This window comes from Schistocerca piceifrons, chromosome 2 (genome assembly GCF_021461385.2).
Source record: "Schistocerca piceifrons isolate TAMUIC-IGC-003096 chromosome 2, iqSchPice1.1, whole genome shotgun sequence".
NCBI lineage: Eukaryota > Metazoa > Arthropoda > Insecta > Orthoptera > Acrididae > Schistocerca > Schistocerca piceifrons.
Genome location: NC_060139.1, coordinates 1,023,804,033 through 1,023,825,989, shown reverse-complemented (window position 1 = coordinate 1,023,825,989; position 21,957 = coordinate 1,023,804,033). Strand labels below are relative to the sequence as shown.

General features: G+C 38.6%; 1 protein-coding gene across 2 annotated transcripts in view; it reads left to right on the top strand.

Annotated features, from left to right (window-relative positions):
* The window catches only part of LOC124776437 (dyslexia-associated protein KIAA0319-like protein), a 154,083-nt gene that overhangs the window by 96,355 nt on the left and 35,771 nt on the right, over positions 1–21,957 (top strand). For both annotated transcript variants that reach the window (XM_047251436.1, XM_047251435.1), the window contains exons 9-10: positions 5,482–5,710; positions 12,077–12,221. In XM_047251436.1, coding sequence (XP_047107392.1) covers positions 5,482–5,710; positions 12,077–12,221 — 374 coding nt within the window. The remainder of the gene's footprint in view (positions 1–5,481; positions 5,711–12,076; positions 12,222–21,957) is intronic.

The following is a 21,957-nucleotide window of genomic DNA, read 5'->3' as shown; positions in this document are numbered from 1 at the left end:
TTGTAAATACACCAATATTCAGTCACAGTGACAACTTATGTCTGTTAAGGTATAGGTAGTAGAAGCATCTAAAAGATGGAGTGGACAGACAAAATTCTGGTTATGCGAAGACATGAAAGTAGCCAATAAGCTGTTAGGATATAATACCATTTCAAGATTATCACAGATGACTTCCTTGTTACCAATATATTAGATCAGCATATGCTGTAAAGAAAGCCTGACCTATAGCAAAAATATAGAAATATTAAGGAAAAATAAACCAAAATATGAAAAGTGCCATACCTTAACTCCTTAGATAAAAATATCATTGACAATGTTGTTGTTGTTGTGGTCTTCAGTCCTGAGACTGATTTGATGTAGCTCTCCATGCTTCTCTATCCTGTGCAAGCTTCTTCATCTCCCTGTACCTACTGCAACATACGTCCTCCTGAATCTGCTTATTGTATTCATCTCTTGGTCTCCCTCTAGGATTTTTACGCTCCACGCTGCCCTCCAATACTAAATTGGTGATCCCTTGATGCCTCAGAACATGTCCTACCAACCAATCCCTTCTTCTAGTCAAGTTGTGCCACAAACTTCTCTTCTCCCCAATTCTATTCAATACACCCTCATTAGTTATGTGATCTACCCATCCAATCTTCATCATTCTTCTGTAGCACCACATTTCGAAAGCTTCTATTCTCTTCTTGTCCAAACTATTTATTGTCCATGTTTCACTTCCATACATGGCTACACTCCATACAAATACTTTCAGAAATCGCTTCCTGACACTTAGATCTATACTCGATGTTAACAAATATCTCTTCTTCAGAAAGGCTTTACTTGCCATTGCCAGTCTACATTTTATATTCTCCCTACTTCGGCCATCATCAATTATTTTGCCCCCTAAATGGCAAAACTCCTTTACTACTTTAAGTGTCTCATTTCCTAATCTAATTCCCTCAGCATTACCTGACTTAATTCGACTACATTCCATTATCCTGGTTTTGCTTTTGTTGATGTTCATCTTATATCCTCCTTTCAAGTTACTGTCCATTCCGTTCAACTGCTCTTCCAAGTCCTTTGCTGTCTTTGACAGAATTACAGTGTCATCGGTGAACCTCAAAGTTTTTATTTCTTCTCCATGGATTTTAATACCTACTTCGAATTTTTCTTTTGTTTCCTTTACTGCTTGCTCAATAAACAGATTGAATAACATCGGGGAGAGGCTACAACCCTGTCTCACTCCCTTCCCAACCGCTGCTTTCCTTTCATGCCCCTCAACTCTTATAACTGCCATCTGGTTTCTGTACAAATTGCAAATAGCCTTTCACTCCCTGTATTTTACCCCTGCCACCTTCAGAATTTGAAAGAGAGTATTCCAGTCAACATAGTCAAAAGCTTTCTCTAAGTCTACAAATGCTAGAAATGTAGGTTTGCTTTTCCTTAATGTATTTTCTAATATAAGTCATAGGGTCAGTATTGCCTCACGTGTTCCAACATTTCTACGGAATCCAAACTGATCATCCCTGAGGTCGGCTTCTACCAGTTTTCCATTCGTCTGTAAAGAATTCGTGTTAGTATTTTGCAGCTGTGACTTATTAAACTGATAGTTTGGTAATTCTCACATCTGTCAACACCTGCTGTCTTTGGGATTGGAATTATTATATTCTTCTTGAAGCCTGAGGGTATTTCTCTGGTCTCATACATCTTGCTCACCAGATGGTAGAGTTTTGTCAGGACTGGCTCTCCCAAGGCTATCAGTAGTTCTAATGGAATGCTGTCTACTCCCTGGTCTTGTTTCGACTTAGGTCTTTCAGTGCTCTGTCAAACTCTTCACGCAGTATCGTATCTCCAATTTCATCTTCATCTACATCCTCTTCCATTTCCATAATATTGTTCTCAAGTAAATCGCCCTTGTATAGACCCTCTATATACTCCTTCCACCTTTCTGCTTTCTCTTCTTTGCTTAGAACTGGGTTTCCATCTGAGCTCTTGATATTCATACAAGTGGCTTTCTTTTCTCCAAAGGTCTCTTTAATTTTCCTGTAGGCTGCATCTATCTTGGCCCTAGTGAGATGAGCCTCTACATCCTTACATTTATCCTCTAGCCATCCCTGCTTAGCCATTTTGCACTTCCTGTCGATCTCATTTACTGCATTTTCATATTTTCTCCTTTCATCAGTTAAATTCAATATTTCTTCTGTTACCCAAGGATTTCTACTAGCCCTCGTCTTTTTACCTACTTGATTCTCTGCTGCCTTCACTACTTCATCTCTGAAAGCTTCCCATTCTTCTTCTACTGTATTTCTTTCCCCCATTCCTGTCAATTGTTCCCTTATGCTCTCTCTGAAACTCTGTACAACCTCTGGTTTAGTTAGTTTATCCAGGTCCCATCTCCTTAAATTCCCACCTTTTTGCAGTTTCTTCGGTTTTAATCTACTGTTCATAACCAATAGATTGTGGCCAGAGTCCACATCTGCCCCTGGAAATGTCTTACAATTTAAAACCTGGTTCCTAAATCTATATCTTACGATTATATAATCTATCTGATACCTTCTAGTATCTCCAGGATTCTTCCAAGTATACAACCCTCTTTTATGATTCTTGAACCAAGTGTTAGCTATGATTAAGTTATGCTCTGTGCAAAATTCTACCAGACGGCTTCCTCTTTTATTTCTTCCCCCCAATCCATATTCACCTACTACGTTTCCTACTCTCAAATTCCAGCCACCCATGACTATTAAATTTTCGTCTCCCTTTACTACCTGAATAATTTCTTTTATCTCATCATAATTTCATCATCATCTGCAGAGCTAGTTGGCATATAAACTTGTACTACTGGACCTCGTGTCTATCTTGGCCACAAAATGTGTTCACTGTGCTGTTTGTAGTAGCTTACCTGCGCTCCTATTTTTTTTTTTTTATTCATTATTAAACCTACTCCTGCATTACCCCTATTTGATTTTGTATTTATAACCCTGTATTCACCTGACCAGAAGTCTTGTTCCTCCTGCCACCGAACTTCACTAATTCCCACTATATCTAAATTTAACCTGTCCATTTCCCTTTTTAAATTTTCTAATCTACCTGCCCGATTAAGGGCTCTGACATTCCACGCTCCGATCCGTAGAAAGCCAGTTTTCTTTCTTCTGATAACGATGTCCTCTTGAGTAGTCTCCGCCCGGAGATCCAAATGGGGCACTATTTTATCTCCGGAATATTTTACCCAAGAGGACGCCATCACCATTTAACCATACAGTAAAGCTGCATGCCCTCGGGAAAAATTACGGCTGTAGTTTCCCCTTCCTTTCAGCCGTTCGAGTACCAGCACAGCAAGGCCATTTTGATTAGTGTTTAAGGCCAGATCAGTCAATCATCCAGACTGTTGCCCTTGCAACTACTGAAAAGGCTGCTGCCCCTCTTCAGGAACCACACGTTTGCCTGGCCTCTCAACAGATACCCCTCTGTTGTGGTTGCACCTACAGTACGGCCATCTGTATCGCTGAGGCATGCAAGCCTCCCCACCAACGGCAAGGTCCGTGGTTCATGGGGGGATCAATATTAACCTCAAGAAACAGTCTATCATTACTCTTCCTGTATTAAAAAAGGCCAATGCTGTCAAATCTCTACATTATTTGAGATCCAGTTAGTATTTTAGCTGACAGTGGTGGCTCCAATATTGGAAAAATAATGTTAGTGTACTTGTATTATGGATTTATACATAGAAAATTTCAGACCAAACCTGACCTGGAATTTCATAGTTGTTGAAAGACAATATAAGTGAGGATTAAAATATGGAAAATGTTTCAAGTCTAAAGAAGAAAACAAAAGCAATGCTCTAACTTGGTTACCATATCATTCTTAGCCTTAAAGTTCGTGATCCGTGTAACACAAATCCAGTTGATTCCTATCTGGCTGATCTACAATTCCTCAGTGGTGATACTTGAGCTCATTCACTATCATTCACATTGTGCTCAAAGCATAGCTCACTTCATCTTTTGCCATTTTGTCTGGTCTTCGGTACGCTGTCCATTTTTTCCCTATTCGGTAATGTCATTTTTCTGTGCCAGTTTGCGTTGTACATGTCTAAGCTTCTCAATGTATCATCTTACTCCTACCTGAACTTACCTGTGCCTTATTTGACATTTCCTTTTCTTTTTAATAGTGTTGACTCATTTTCATGTGCTGTTGTGTTCTTCATATTCCATATGGAAATTCAGCATTCATATACCTTATGAACTATTGGCAAACTTGTCTCTTTGGTTTCCCACGAACCCTGTACTAAAACCTGCAAGTGTGTGTGTGTGTGTGTGTGTGTGTGTGTGTGTGTGTGTGTACTGAGCCCACTGGTTCTTCATCCTTGTCTGTTGCAAGACTTCTATCCAATTTCTTTTTCCTCCATCTCATTTCAGATCTACTTAAGCCTTATAGCCTTTGTCATTGCCTTTGTATTTATGGTTCTCATTCAGAAAGTTCTTTCAGCTATCATCTGTCTTGAGGTTCTGAGAAGATCCAGTTTTTCTTAATGCTTCATTAAACTTAACAAGAGTTTGTTCCCTTGAAGCAATTTAGATTAATTGTGCTCTCCATTGCCTGACTTTTAAGTAGGTTTATTGGTATCACTCTGTCCAGCCAGTGAATACAAATGAGGTTTTTTTACCTCAGAGTTTGCTTTCAGGTTACTCCTGATGAGATGACTTTGGTAGTTCTTTCTAATGTGGAGTTGAAAAGCTTTTCACACTCTTTATTTTTCAGAAATTTAATTCCTCTTCCACTTTCAGCTGTGTTAACTAGGATTTACTTGTAAACATAGGCATTGGTCTTTGCTGGCTGTTATACACAGAGCACGGAACAAAGTCTCCCCTCCCCACCTTCCCTTGTTGTTTACTGCTTTGTTGCTTCCCTATCAATTGTGAAATAGCACCAAAGTCTTTGGTCCAATCATGCTACAGTTTTTTCATTGCAGTGTGCATATTATCGTAACTTTATCTCAAACAGAAATCTGCACACACCGAGAGAAAATGTGAAAATGCAGTGGACGGTGACACAAAAAGTACTGAAATTTCTGTTGTTCAGGGATAACTATTCATACAAAATAAGAGTAGATGTGAAGGAAAAGAGTTATGCCAGTTGTGCAGTATAGATGAGTTATTCAGAACAAGGGCTTCCCAAAGAATGTGTGAAGCAATAAGGGAGGGTTTTCTCATCTTTCTGGTAGATAAAACAGCTCTCAGACCTTGTGAACTTCTATTCTTTTCGTTATCATTATCTACTGTTTTTCCAGTTTTTTGGTAAGTACATTGCTTGAACTTTCATTATTTGTATTTTATGAATTTCTTTATTCCAACAACACTAACAAATAAAAAGCACATTTTGGACACATATGACAACATTTTTGTATGAAATTTTTTACAAAAGAATGTGATATTGTGTTTTAATATTGTTAACCTTGATGTGTGAGTGCTCAAATAACATATCCAGGTAAAACTTTTACAACAGGTTGACTGTTGAGGACTCTGACCATGCAATGAATTCAACCACAGCAAATATAACAGTTTTGAAAGTAACTGATTATCCACCGGAGGCAAATGCTGGTCAGGATATAATAATCTATCTCCCACATAACAACCTCACTTTGAATGGGAACCTGAGTACTGATGACCGGGGGATTGCAAGTTGGGAGTGGACAAAGAGTCCCACTGATCAAAATAAGGCTGTGGATATGCAGGTTAGTGAACTCCATTTACTCTTGATACTTTCTAAATGAAGAAGATGAAGCCAACAGACAGAAATATAATTGCTTTTTAACACAGCTTTTTTATAGGAATTTGAAGACACGTTTAATCACTTTCAGCATATAATGACTACTGATACCAAGGAAATAGCTAAGATACCTGTCCTCACAATCATGTGAGCATCTGAAAAGAGAAGTTTCTATAGCAGCAAAAGGGTAGGGAGTGTAATCTAAACTAACTGACACTATCATCCTGTATGACACTGGTGTGACAAGTGGCAGATGCTTCTTCATTGTACATAAAATTTGTAGGCACCATTAACTGCAACTTTAGAAACTTGAGCCCCCTTCTTTTTCTTCAAGCAACTTCTCAGTGGTACTGAAAAGGCCGTGTTAATTACATTTTTGCACTAACAAGGAGAAAACCCATGCTGTACCAGGGTGTATACGACCCGGGAGATCCAGGAAAAACCCAGAGTTTTTCCATCCGGGAGAAAAGGGGTAAAAACCCGGGAATTATTATAATTCTGGGAATTTTTCATTGTTTTAGTTTTCAGTTAGATTTTTGTAATTTTGGCTGGTAAGAACCAACATTCTAACAGAGGATTTTAACGTATCCCATTAATACTGAATAGTACTGCAGCAATAAAACATTAATGAGAGAAAAAAAAGAAAATGAAACTTAAAAAAACAAATTGCCTCTGATGAGTGTGGCTTCACAACTGTTTCATTAGATTCATTTGAGCAGTTGTGAGCAGGCTCAAGCACATGCGCAGTTGAATTGCATATGAGTAGTACCTCCTCCCGCTCCTGGCTACAGAAGTGTGGCTGTTAGCTGCATAAGCAATAGCAGCAAGCAGTCAGATGCTACCCTGAAACATTTTACTGGCACGCCCAAGCTGCCAGATTCAAGCATGTGCAACAGGCCCAGATCTAAGGGGTGGGGGAAAACGAGTGTATCTGTCCCAGGCAGCAATATCAGTGGGGGGGGGGGGATTCACCAATTTCATATTCTTGAGGGAAAAAACCTTGTTTTACAAAGCTCATAGTGTCCAGTGCACATTGGTATCGATTACTCATACAATTTTGAAATGCATCCCTGTTGGTTTTTGAACATTTTTGAACACATTCTAAGTTGATTTCTGAATGAATCATAAGTTGATTTTTGAATGCGTGCATAGTGTAGGTGATGTCTCTGCCAGGGGAATCCCTGTTGCCTCTAGAAATAAACTTTCCTGCAGACAAAAGGGGATGGGGCTATACGAGCTTAGCAGAATGCCAATCGCTGCATGTTTATGTGGCTGACTGGGCTTGCGAATGATCACTGTTGTTATAATTACTAGTGAAAGCCATAGATTCAAACTACCAAAGAAGGAAAAAATGACTAACAGGAATAACATGTAAGAAAGATTACGTCTTATCTTCTCAGTGTACCCCAAAAAATGACATTTTGACAGAAAGTTTTTGGCCAGACCGCTACACCAGCAAGGGCCAGATGTACAATAACCGGATAGCAGGTGTTTAAGTTCTATTCTGGGAGTAGTGCAGAAAACGAGTTGTATGAACAGGTAATAACACCTGACCAGAGAATAAATGCAGGATAACTAAACTGGTGATGGTGGCAGACTTAGTGACATTAACCGGAGAATAAGTTTTGACACTGGCAGGAATAGTTACAGAATTAGTGCTGGCAAGATTGTTTTTTAGGACAAGGAAGGAAAAGAAATGGTTGTAGAAGAATGTGAAGATTCTAAATTTATATAAAAATTTCGTACTACTACTTTTCGATCTCATGTTTGAGAAGCTGGAGCATATAAATGAAATGGGAAACTATTTTCTTACATAAAGCTTTTTGCTTGTAGTAGGCCTAATAGGCATATGATATTGGTACTTCGTGAATTATATTCTGTCGTGTCATAAAAATGACCATTTGTTCCAAAAACAATCTCGTTTATTTGGTTTGTATTACAATCACTGCAGTATTAGGCAAGCATATTTCATTTTATCTAGCAGACAGTGACAAAATACACGAAATCAGCTCAAGAAACCACACCAGTCTTGGGTACTATTTGTATTAACAGCTTTTTCAGTATCAGATGACATTTCGTTTTTTCATGTAGCAAAAAATTTGACGAACTTTGATAAGGTAATAGATTCTTTTCCAGAAAGGAAAGCACGCCATGTAAAGCTGTTGCAAAATTAGAGAGAAAAAAATGCTAGGACTTAAGGATTGAAGAAATGTGTACTGTCTTGCTTGTCTCTTGTCTTTACTGGTTTTATGTATCCTATATTTAATTTTGTGCCACACAAAACAGCAAGTTATTAGCTAATAGGCAATAAAGAGTGCAAATTTTCTGGAGTGTTCTTGTTCTCCTGGTTACAAATAATCCCATCCAGTATTAATGGTGAGCAAGCTTTTTTTTCTTTCTCTTTTTTTTATTTTTTATTTATTAAAAAAAAGAAGAAGAAAAAATAGGGCCAGGGTGCACTGCCAGCTGACTGGGGCAGGACAGGCACCACAGGGCATTTTAATTTTCACTGTTCCGAATATCATTTGATGGCATCCATTACAAAATATGCACGTTTGAATTCCACAGAGCCAAGTACAGTGACGTGCGATAGAAGAATGCTGTGTGAGGAGGTGTGGCACTGCAGTTTGGCACACTTAAGACCAAATAACATGTCTTATATTTCCTCGAAGACATATGTTTTATGTATCAGACTCTTCAGAAAGATTTGTGCTACAAAATGATTTAATTTTTGGCATCCTATCTCAAACACTGGAGGGAGGGGAGGCACCACCATTTAGTATTGCCCCGGTTTGAAAATATCGTATCCAGAACTGATACACAGAGCATTCTGAGTTGTAGTGGGGAGGTGGGTAGTCTCCACATCACCGGTGTTTACATTTAGTGATTTTGCTGTTTCATTTTCATTTATTGCTCTCACGTCAAATGAAAACAAAACGGATTTCTGTGGCCAGGAGCTATCAAGTGAATTAAAATACAGTCACGTAATTATGGAAGGCTAAAATAAGTTATTAGTTTCAGATTTTATTTTAGTCCCACCTTTCTGACAGTCAAGCATTAATCACCTTGCAGAACGATGAAGTTATTTTTGTCGGTTTGCTAAAGAAATTTGGCTTTTAGTACTCTTTTCTGCTGAGGCAGTCCACTTATGTGAAACAAAGTGTTTAGTTCCACACTACTTGCTACTTTCAACTGTTCACTGCATTTCTAGTGCACATTTTCATCTTCTAGCGTGTATGGCATTATTTCATAATAAAGAACCAAATATGAGATAATACAGTACTGATACTCAAAGAAAATTTACATCCCGAAAACCACACTGAAAGGCCTAATATCAGCTCGAGGGCTACTTCATTGGGAATCTGGGCATGCAAATGTGCACTTGAAGCCGAAATATGCATTTTAGTATGTTTCACGAAATTCCGGTGCTCATGGTGTATTCTCTGATGTCTTGTTTCTTTTATGATATAATGTAAGATCTTTTAATGTTTTACATGTACGAACTTACGGGCTTCCTGCATCGTCATAGCTGCTTAAGCGCGGTGACACCTGTTATACGGTGCTCTCTGGCGCTGCTGAAATGAACCTATTTCTCACAGGTCGCGGGAAAATATTGCGAATGGTGGTTTGAAAAGCGTTACTTTCAAAGTAAATTTCCTTTTATGAAAATGAACTATGTGCGTGAATGTACGATGGATTTCTTAAATCACAGAGAGTCTGACTCTCATTTAAAAATCAACTCTTTGAGGACAACCATTAGAAGAATTTCGAACCCAGATGATCAGACATTTTATGTCGTTATTAAAAATTTTACTGGCACATTTGTGTGATGTATCTTAAAATGTAACACACGCAAAAAAGATCAACATTATATGTGAAAGCTTAGATTCTCTCGCAGCTTATTAATCTTCGAAACCAATATTACATGTGGAATCTTTTCTTTTCTTGTAGCAACACTATGTATATTAATTTAAACCATTAACTTTTCCTATTTGTTTAGTCATTCTACTTAATAGTGATGTTGCTATTGGCCGACTACATCACTTGTCCTATGCTCTGAATAACTGCCATTATCGGCTGGCAAGATCATGTGACATGAGCTATGACTGACTTACAAAAGCGCATCGCAATCTCAATTTCAATGCTTTGGAAAGAATCATGTGGTGTTTGGTGGAATTCGAATTTATACTTTTGCAATACAATAATGTGCAGCATACATGTTGCTGTACAAGTTGCTGCATATCCCAAAGTGTTCTCTTTCCCCCTAAGTTTCGTTTTGTATAACACTGGGAAATTCTACGCCAGTGTATAAAACCGTAACGATTCAATGGATTGATAAGTTTTACAGTTCCGAGGAAAAGCGTACTGTCACGTAACACATAAAAAGTGTATTTTCACCCGGCAGAAAGTGTATTTTTAACTGGGAAATCTGGGAATTTTTTTCCTTGTCCATGTATACAGCATGAGTACTGAGAATCAGAACTGATTCCTCCGTATGTTAATTAGATGTGCTACACACTCAACTGTGAAGGCCGATGGGAGTAAAAAAAAAAAAACTGGAAGAGTAAACATGAGACAGATATCAGAATCTTCCCACTTTTCTCAGTGCTCTATTTTTACATTGTTTTCATCCCCTTTTATGGTGGACTTCATGTCTACTATTATGTAGGTTGCCTGTTCAGCTTATTAGCTACAAATGGTACTGACTATTAAGCACTACCTGTGTGTTGATTTTCTCAGTCCATTGCTTTATGCAACATAATCACTTTGCTCTGCCCTCCTTCCTTCCCCTTCCACAAATTGATTCTTAATTAGTATATTCTATTTCTGTTGATTTGTTCAGTTATGCAGACATCATTATTTCACTGTACAGTGTGCATTTCAAGTCAAACATGCAACCTAAGTAACTTAGAGAGCTAATGACCGAGCAGTTTAGGACCCTAGAACACAACAATCAGTGTCATCTGAATAACTTGTATATGCTATTTGATCTGTACAGTGTACAAGAAAATCTTAAGTTCTGGTAAGTAAACACTAATATCATGAAAGTTAACAGTCATCATATACCTAAATTTATCTGATAGTAGTCCAAACAAAAGTTTTATTTCGTGATAGTTTATGCTTACCACTCTGTTACTGCCTTAAGCTTTAGCATTATAATCTTATCAGTTTACACACACACACACACACACACACACACACACACTACAATTCATAAATCTTGTCATGAAGAATAACTTTTAAATATACAAAATAAGTTTAAAAACCAAATAACACAAACTATAGAATACTTCCAGTAAGAACTAATATTAATACAATATTAACAATAATATTATAATTGGTTTGTATCCATAATTTTATGTACACTAGAGCCACATGTTTTACCATACAGTAAATAAATATAGCAGTTCCACCAGTGATGAAAGGACAAGTGATGAGAAGTTTATGAATGAGGTTAAATGGAACTGGAAATATTTCAATGGCATAAATTCCAAGTAAATTCCTAAAATAGTAATTGTGAGTAAAACTATGCAACTGAGTTTTAACTTGACTGTGCAATGCTGTGAAATGTACATTTTTTTTTCCTTTTGCTATGCCTCTAAAATCACTTGACTATTCTGCAAAATCTAGCACAATAAGTAAGAAAGTAATTTCAACGGCATTATTTTCCACTCATGCCGGCATTATTTTCCACTCATGCCTGTAGAAGTTTTTATTCTGCAGAATAAAAGGCTGCAGACCCATATTACAAGAAGTTAAGATAACAGTTGAATACATAATGAAATTGATCTGTCATGGCACTTGGATTTCTGCAGAATTCCAAATGCTGTTATGAAGAATCGGCCAAATGGGAGGAGGTGTATAAGTCAGCTCAGGAATTAGCAGGAATTAGAATAGACAGAGCTGCCTAATTCATGATTTAAGTGTTGTTGTTGCTGCTAATGATGATTAGCAGACAAATTAATATACATTTTATAATCTGTTGCTCATTATAACATTCGCCATATGACTAATTTCTAGCCTAGTATACAAATCATAATATTGATAAATCTGTTCATTCTTCTTTCTAATCCCATATTTGTGATTAAGTTCATGTTCCTGTGTGTGTTTGAAATATGACAGACTTTATTAATCTAGAGCTTTTAACAATGTAAAATTTTTATGACTGAATGACTTCTTGACCACTACATTTTCTCTTTTTTCTTTTTTATTTTAACTGTGGAATTGGGCCTCAGTATTTAAACAGCATGTCATTCACATATGTCACTGGTAACATAATATGAGTAATTATAAAATAGCTGTGGTAACTGCTATTATTTTGTTGCTATAGAACACAAGAACACCTTACCTGCAGCTCTCAAACTTAGAAGAAGGAATGTATACATTTGTGCTAAAAGTTACTGACAACTCTGGTCAGTCATCGTCAGCTGAGGTACATGTCTTTGTGAAGCCTCCAACCAATAAACCACCCACAGGTATTTCTTTCTCAGTTTCATTGTTTTGCTTTTGTAGTTGCGGCATATAGTTTTAGAAGTGAGGTCATTGTTGGGCAGAAATGAAAGGGAGAACTGCAGCTGCAGGAGCCGGTGCCATTTTAACCATTTGTATTAAAGACCTATATACTGATATGTACCATATGTTCCCTGTCCATATACATTATGTTCATTCAGTGGAGAACAACAAAACTTTGAGTCCAGAATGAGATTTTCAATCTGCAGCGGAGTGTGCGCTGATATGAAACTTACTGGCAGATTAAAATTGTGCGCCCGACCGAGACTCGAACTCGGGACCTTTGCCTTTTGCAGGCGAGTGCTCTACCATCTGAGCTACCGAAGCACGACTCACGCCCGGTACTCACAGCTTCACTTTTGCCAGTATCTCGTCTCCTACCTTCCAAACTTCCTTTCTCTCAGGCGTGCTAGTTCTACAGGGTTCGCAGGAGAGCTTCTGTAAAGTTTGGAAGGTAGGAGATGAGATACTGGCAGAAGTAAAGCTGTGAGGACGGGGCGTGAGTCGTGCTTGGGTAGCTCAGTTGGTAGAGCAATTGTCCGCGAAAGGCATAGGTCCCGAGTTTGAGTCTCGGTCGGGCACACAGTTTTAATCTGCCAGGAAGTTTCAAAACTTTGAGTGTTTGTTTATCAACTGTATTATGAAAAGGATAGGTAACTACTCACCGTAAAGTTGTGGATAGACACAACAAAAAGGCTGTTACACATTGAGCTTTCGCCCAAAGCCTTCTTCAGAATGGGAAAACCACACACACACACTTTTACACCAGTAATTACACCTCATGCACACATGACCACTGTCTCCAGCCACTGTGGCACAAATGCAGCTATATCGTGTTGAATGGAAGCAGCAATCCAGAGTGGGGTGGAGAAGGGGGAGGGATAGCAGGGTGCAGATGGATAGAGAGAAGTCAGCATTGCCTGGCAGAGTGTGTAGGGAGTAACAATCTACCCTTTTCATAATATTTTTGATATTGCAACATGGACAGTGTTTGTTTATTGTTATTTATACAAATATGAACAATTGAGCCATTGTATTTTCTCCTTGGGACTATTACTACTTGTTGTTGGTCTTTGCTGCTCATCATTTTTATTAACAGAAATATTTATTTTATTTTGTAATACATCATCATTAAATTTGAAGTCAATCTCTCTTTTTGTGCTGAATCCTGTACTCTTCCTGTCACATTACATTCTTTTCCTCCTCATTACTCATTCTTCCTCCTCCCACACTCTTTCCACTATTCACTCTACAGTTGCCCCAAATATCCCTTCCTCTCCACTATCCCCCTCTCCCCACCCCCACCCCCACCTCCAACCTTCTCTTTGTAAGGCTCTCTTATTCACTCAAGGAGATTAATGATTGACAACAAGCACTGCAAATATAATATTTTATCGATCTACAAGTTAGAGAAGAATTTGAGCTATGATTTTCACCTCTTGCTGTAGCTTTCCATTTTATTACATCACTGTCTCTTCTCAAAGTGTCTTCTTTGTAAAATTGTACTCTTCATTAATAAATTAAATTTGTTATCAATCTGTTCATTTTTTTATATCCCTGGAATTTCTAAATTTGGTATATATGCAGGCCAGGGAATTCTTTGCATTTTTGTGTGCACTAAGTTTTTACTAAAAAATGCTGCATTTGTTAAAACAGTCTTTTTTATGATACACTGTTGTATTTACCTTTTTATATTACTCATTTCAACTGATCAGTCACCTTCAGATCAAATATGCAGCATAATAGACTTAATGTCTTCTAGTGGCATTGTGTTGACCTCAGTAAGGCTAAATGTGCTATACTACACATTGATCTGCAGATGACTGCCTGATACAGTTGAAACTGATGATGTAAAAAATATGAATATGACTGTTTTAACAAATACAACAATACTGAACATCTTCACATGATTAAAATGCCATATTACATAAAAACTGTTGTACATTTCACACCAAATAGCACAGGGACTCTAGTAATGAATGCTGCTTCTTAGCAAAACCTTAATTCCGGAAAAAAAAATGCAGAGAATTCCATCTACATTTACATCATACTCCACAAGCCACCTAATGGTGTCTGGCAGAGGGTACTTTTGGTACAACTATCTGATCCCTCCAACCCTGTTCCAATTGTGAATAGTGCTTGGGAAGAATGTTTGTCGGTAAGCCTCTGTATTGGCTGTAATTTCTCGAATTTTCTCCACATGGTAAATACGTGAGATGAATGTGGGGGGAAGTAATATGTTGTCCGACCACTCCTTAAATGTGCTGTCCCAAAATTTCTATAGTAAATCACTCCATGATGCACAGCGCCTCTCTTGTAACATCTGCCAGTGGAGTTTGTTGAGCAGCTCCATAATGCTCTCTCACCAGCTAAATGATCCCGTGACAAAATGCGCTGCTCTTTGTTGGATCTTCTCTAGCTCCTCTATCAGTCCTGCATGATAGATATCCCAGGTAGGTGAACAACACTCATGAATCGGGCAAACAAGCGCCTTATAAACCACTTCTTTCATGGAGAGTTACATTCCCTTAAGATTCTACCAATGAATCTGAGTCTGGTGTCTGCTTTTCCCACACTCTGTTTTATATGGTCATTCCATTTAAGGTTGCTCTGGATAGTTATGCCTAGATATTTTATGGCAGATGCTGTCTTCAGCTGTTTGTCATCAATAGTGTAGCTGTACAGTAGTGGATTTATTTTCCTATGTATGCGCAGTATGTTACATTTATTTACGTTCAGGGTCAACTGCCAGAGTCTGCACTGTTCATCAATTCTCTGCAGGTTGTTCTGCAAATTCTGACTATCTTCTGGCGTTGCTACTTTGGTATGGACAATTGTATCATCTGTGAATAGCCACAAAGAGCATTCAAAGCTTTCTACTAGATCATTTATATATATTGTAAACAGAAACGGTCGTATCACACTTCCCTGTGGTTCTCTGGATATTACCTTTACATCTGTTGATTTAGTCCCTTTAAGAGCGACATGTTGAGTTCTGTGTTCAAGAAAGTCTTGAATCCAATCGCAGGTCTGCTCCGATACTCTGTAGGCTCATATTTTTTTCGTTAAATGGCAATGCAGGATGATGTCAAATGCCTTACTGAAATCAAGCATCAACCTGAGTGCCGTTGTCCACTGCACTGTGGATCTGATGGAGGAACAGAGCGAGCTGAGTTTCGCAAGATCTCTGTTTGCAGAATCCATGTTGATTTTTATAGAGAAGATGTTCATTTTCCAAAAACATCATAATTCTTGAGCATAAAACATGTTCCATAATTCTACAACAGATTGACATCAATGGTATAGGTCTATAATTGTGTGGATCCATCTTACGACCTTTCTTAAAAAAACGGGAATGGCCTGTGCTTTTTTCCAGTCATTAGGTACATTTTGCTGCTCAAGCGATCTTGAAGGGGAGCAAGTTCTTTTACGTAATCTTTATAGAATCTCACAGGTATCTCATCTGGTCCTGAAGCCTATCCACTACTAAGCGGTTGTAACTGCTTTTCAATTTCGCTATCAGTTATCTCAATATATGCCATTTTGAAGTTTGTATGAGATTGGAAGGAGGGACGGTGTTACGATCTTCCGCAGTGAAACAACTGTGGAAGACCAAATTCAATATTTCAGCCTTCTCTCTGTTATCTTACATTTCGGTGCCGATGTGGTCACTGAGAGAATGAATAGATGATTTTGAGCCACGTACTGGTTCTACTTATGACCAAAATCTCTTAGGGTTTTTACTCAGGTCAGTTGACAACGTCTTACTTTCAAAATCATTGAACGCCTCTCTCATTGCTCTCCTTATGCTCATTTTTGCTTTGTTCAGCTTTTGTTTGTCAGCTAGGTTTTTACTTCTCCTGAATCTGAGATGAAGCACTTTTCTGACACGGCTATTAAACCATGGTGGATCTTTCCCATCCCTTAAAACCTTACTCGGAACGTACTTGTCTAGGGCATATTGAATGATGCCCTTGAATTTTTTCCATTTGTTCTCCACATCATCATCTTCATCACCAAATACTTGATGCTGACTGCTGAGATATTCTGAAATTTGTATCCTGTCACCCTTGCTGAGCAAATATATCTTCGTACCTTTCTTAACACTCCTTGTAGGACCCGTCGTCATAGATACTGTTACAGCCTTATGATCACTGATACCTTCCTCTACGTTAACTGTTTCGATAAGTTCAGGTCTGTCTGTTGCCAGGAGGTCTAAGACATACCCTCTCGATTTTCTTCTCTATCTGCTCAAGGTAAATTTCGGACAAGACATCCAGAACAAAGCCACACGATTCCCTGTCCCTGGCACCAGTTTTGATGGCATAATACTCCCAATATATGCCTGGTAAGTTGAAGTCACCCCCTATTACAATGGCATTATTAGGACAATCATTAGTGATATTCTGCAAGTTCTGTCTGAAGCTCTCTATAATAACAGACCCTGACCCAGGTGGTCTATAAAAGCATCCGATCATCATTTTTTACCGTTATTTGATACTAAGTTTCACCCAGATTAATCCACATCCAGAATCTATGACAACCTCGCTAGATTTTATGGAATTTTTTTACTGCAATAAACACACCGCCACCATTGGTGACTAATCTATCCTTACGATAAACATTCCAATCTGAACTTAGGATTTTGTTGTCATTGACGTCTGGTTTCAACCAGCTTTCTGTTCCCAATACTGTCTGTGCTTTATAACGTTCAGTAAGTGATACTAATTCTGGGACCTTTCCTTGGATGTTCCTGCAGTTTACTGAAAATCATATTAGTCTTTTCTACCTCTGATCTGCGAGGACCAAGATTCTCTGAGGCCGCTATGGCTGATTTAACAGGCAAATTGTCTTTGCTCCCAAGGGAGGAGTTCTCTAGCCTACAAAAAGCCCCATGTGCACTCCACTCGTTCTCCATTACCCTAGTAACCATTTTCTGCATGTAGTGCATGCCTGACCTATTAAGGAGTACCCTACAATTCTGCACCCGATAGTGGAAGTCAAGAAATTTGCATCCGATACTGTCGCAGAGTCACCTGAGCCTCTGGGTTAGACCTTCAACTCTGCTCCAAGCCAGAGGACCGTGGTCAACCCTGGGTGTGATGCTACAAATAGACAGCTCAGCCTGCACCCTATGTGCAGCTGCCGAAAGGAGCTGAGGATGGCCTCAGAACCCAAGGGGCAAATGTCATTCGTGCCAACATGTGCCATTACATGCAGCCAGTTGCACCCAGTGCGCTCGATAGCCTGCACATTATGAATGAGAGCTCCCGGTAAATGTACCGAATGAACACTGGAATTCTTTCCCACCTTGCCTGCTATCTCCCTGAGGAGCTCCATCACCTGCCTAAAATTGTAGCTCCCAATGACTAGCATACCCAGCCTCTGTACTTGTCCGGACTTGGCAGGAAAATCAACCGTTGGCCCAAGAGGAGAGGCTTCCTGTGCTGGCTCGGATTTATCAACAACACTGGGTAGCACCTCCTATCTGTTGCTAAGACGCAGCGAGTCAGCCACATGGCCTGCTCCCTCTTTCGTCTTCCGCCCAGTGGCACACGAACCCACCACTGTCTGCCACCCACTCTGGAGTGAGGGCGGACCGGTCAGATGTTGTGTATCAGAAGATGCAGCAATGTCCGGGTCACCAGGCGATTCCAGTGGCACCAAAGGCGTCACAGGTCTCGTCACTGACGCCCCGACGTCATCACAACTTTGAGCATTAGCTATAAGCTTGTCGACTGCAGCCAACGAAGCTTCCAACTGTTTATAAGAGAGTAGCCAACTCTCCTAGTTGTATCCACTCACAACAAGCACTGTCCCTAGCCGTATCTTACTGTGTACAAAATAGATATAAGGTCTGAAAAGGCGCTATTGAGTTTGAAAATATACCAAAGGAGAATAAAGTAACATTAAAAGCTGCTGTGCAGATTTCTCACTGTACTCTTGAGACCACAAGCTATTAAACAGAAATAAATTTCTCTACTGAAGTTAATGAATTTACAGATACCTGTTATTATAAATCCTATTTGCCAAAAAGTTACTGCATGAGACAAACATTCAAACTAGAATGCACTGATTTAAACTGTGTGCTGTCTACTATCACAAAATTAAAACTTAGAGTTGTGACAGAGTTTCTGCCGATGGGAAAATTTACACTAGGAAGCCGTCCTACACAAGGATATTCTCAAGACTTACACAACAACAAAAACTATGATTAATTTTCTAACCACTAGTCTACACTGTATAATACACATGTACAGTTTACTTCTTTGCAGAAGTACATGAACAAAAAACAAAGACTAAATTAATTTACAGTTTATCAGACAAGTGCTGTTGCTGCTCTGCTGCGCGTCCTCTCAGCTTGGCAGGTGCCAGCATATGGACCAAATTAAGAAATTCTAGGGTTATAAACAAAATAAACATGTTGATAACAACCAGTAACATAAAAATCAGAATGTCATTGTGTCAGGAAATAATACTTACTCTGACAAATATGACAGGAGTATCTTTGTTTTCCTTGTTGTGCATAAGTCAGTCTTTAATATCTCCGTTATGTGAGAAATGCTAGTTGTAAGTTCCACAACTACAGTGTGTTTATAATTGAACTACTGCTACTTGAGAGGACACCTGTGAAAAATGAATGATCATAGAACAGTGAAATTTGTGAAAACATTTGTGAGGACACGTGTAAAAAAAAATAACAAATAAACTATTGAAAGAAACATATTTTAATTTCCACTCGAGATAGCAAAATTTTTAACTGCCTACCATGTTTACATTCCAGATAACAAGCATTGCTCATTGTGACAACCACGTGCATCCACAACATCCTGAAACCACACTAGAGATATCATTTCACAATTGTTTCCAGTACTTTTTGAACAGTGGACGATGAAATGTCAGCTATCATGACACAGCACGTGCACTGCTTGAAGATCGCATAGTGCATCCAGCATTCTCAGCGATGGTAACAATAAATTCGTCAACAGTTTGTGGTGCAATTGCCCATCAACCTCTTCATTTTTTTCCCATCAACCTCCCCCAGGAGCAATTTCCAAATCACCAGTTAATTCAAACTTCTGAATCATGTTCTTCAACCCCTGTGCAGAAAGAGAACATTTCTGTATTCCTTTAATGCATTGATACTCGTGGAGGTCAGCAACTCTGTTTTTACTGTAATAAAACAGCTTAACAAATAAAGCCCTGCACACCTTGTCCAGACCCATGTTGATTGTCTGCAACTGTAGTGCACGTCGATGCTTGTGTTTAAAGCTTATTTTGCCGTACAGTACCAGTGCCTGACAGTAAGTCGTGACACAGACACTACTAACAACGCAAATGATGTCAAACACCAAACAGTTTTACATCTACACTGGCTAAAGTAGCGAAAGTTTACATCTCAAACCATCAGACAAAATGAGGATCTTTTATAAGCGCAAGGTGAAATTTTCTTGACCTGGCAGTGAAAGACTGATGTTTTTAGGTAAAGATTAATTTTTCTCTGACAGAGTACTGTTTTGGGGCAGTGCATTTAGTTTGCTATGCATTTAGTTTGCTGTTTTTACAGTGAGTTGTTATCTATTCATTGGACTTAAATGGCTTTCAGCCATCACTTTCTTTAGCTCTGACAATGTGTGGACATCAGTGTGTGCCTAATTAGGGGGACAGCATAGAAGTTTCAACAATTTCTGCTTCAGATCTTGTTGATGCCCCATTCCGATATCAACTGTGTGGGCAGATGTGTAGTCCTGATAGGAAAAGGTGATATTTTTTCCTTTCTGATCTAAGCCTCTACTTACATTTTGTCATCTCTCTAATCCAGAGGACTATTGTAATTTCCAGCACAGGAAACAGACTTTACTGTTTTAGTGCAAGGCCAATAAATTCAGCCACTGTTAATTATTGAAAATTTGGTTCTGACATGATGTGTTCATCCCGTGTCTTGATAAACATTAAGACACTGAAACAAAAATTCATTTGGATTCTCTTTAAAATTGTCCAAACATTACTGAGAAGTTTGTTTGCTTATTCATTTTTGCTCAGCATTCAACAAGTACAGTGCCCACCTTGCACCTAGTTTTCTGATATTTATTTCCCCCTAGAAAATTAATTATTTTGTTTATTTTTATATGTATTTCATTTATACTAAGATTCAAAGACACTGGACCGTAGTTCTGTGGATCACTTCTGCTACCCTGCTTGTAGATGGAAGTGACCTGTGTTTTCTGCCAACTACTGGACAAAGTGTTTTTTTTTTTCATTTTTTAGGAATTAATCAGTCATTTTCAGTACTGTGTACTTTTTCAGTATTTTCTTCTGTGGTTGCAATTTTGGACATTCGTCAAATGGTTGATCTTCAGGAAAAGTTTTGCCACATTTGAATTTAGCTGCCCATTTCTTAACTGTTGAAAATGAAGGAGCAGACCCCTTATGAACCTTTACAACACTTGGCAGGCTTTCTGTTGGCTTAGATTGTCAAAAACAAATAATTTTATGATGACACTATATTCTGATGGGACACAAAGCCCACACAGTCTGGATACTATAAAACTCTGTATATACAAAATGTATTCCTCAAATCATATTAGTGATCAACTTTTATCATTGCACAATCCGCGACTATGCAGCAGAAATAAAATTTCATTGATATCAGTGCTATCTCTTTTTCCAGACCAGGATCTTATCCCCTTGGCCTTACAGATCTGTCCACTTTCCTGTACACCCTGACACATATGTGTCAAGAAAGTTTTATCTTCAATGTTCCTTTAGTTTCTCTCAATATGTGATACACAGATTTTACAGTAGCAATAGTTGCAGTGGTAGAAACCTTGGAGTAGTGATTGTGGTATGGGACTGCTAATGGAGGACTGGATTGTCAAAAGTTAAAGGGAAAGGAGATGGGGAGGGGGGCGAGGGAGGGGGGGGGGGGGGTTTGCAAATCATTCAGAATCCAGGTTGAGAGGAACCCACCTCATAGGAAGAGGAAGGGAGGCACAGATAAAATAAAAGATACTGGAGAGAATAGTAAGTTGATTTTAGTACATTAATACACACTGTTCCAGCTTCAGTTCAGAGATAGAAGGGATGGATAGAGTTAGAGCTAAAGATGTTTTTAAAGAGAAGGAGAAAATAATAAATGGAAAGAATTATGAAACTGAAGAATAATAAAAACAAAGCACAGAAACAAAAGATCAAAAATGAATAAACAATGGTGGGAAGTAGGATAACTGACTCAGTAAATAAAATAAGATTAAATTCCAAAAAAGATCAAAATAGGAAACAAAGGGAGGTTGTATTAAAGCAGAGGAGGTTGACTTAAGAAATGTTGTGCAGTGGGAGGACATGTAAAGAAAATTCTATAGTTCAAAGCAACGGGTTCTAGTATTGTGGCTTTCACAATGTTCCCTTCATTTAATTTTCTTGATTTGCGATTGGTGAGACATAGGGTTTTACGGGAAGAGGAATGGCGTTTTTACAGTAGCAATAGTTGCAGTGGTAGAAACCTTGGGGGTAGTTATGGTGGTATGGGACTGGTAATGGAATACAAAAAGTATATTGGAGTGGTTAAAAAGGTGATGGAAGGTAACATTGTATGGGTAATCAATTGAGACATTCTTAACCTGGTTGCTTTAGATAATAATGGGGATGCTTTTGATTTTCTTGGGAAAAAAAGACAAACTGGTCAGACTGGCATAGAGGAGA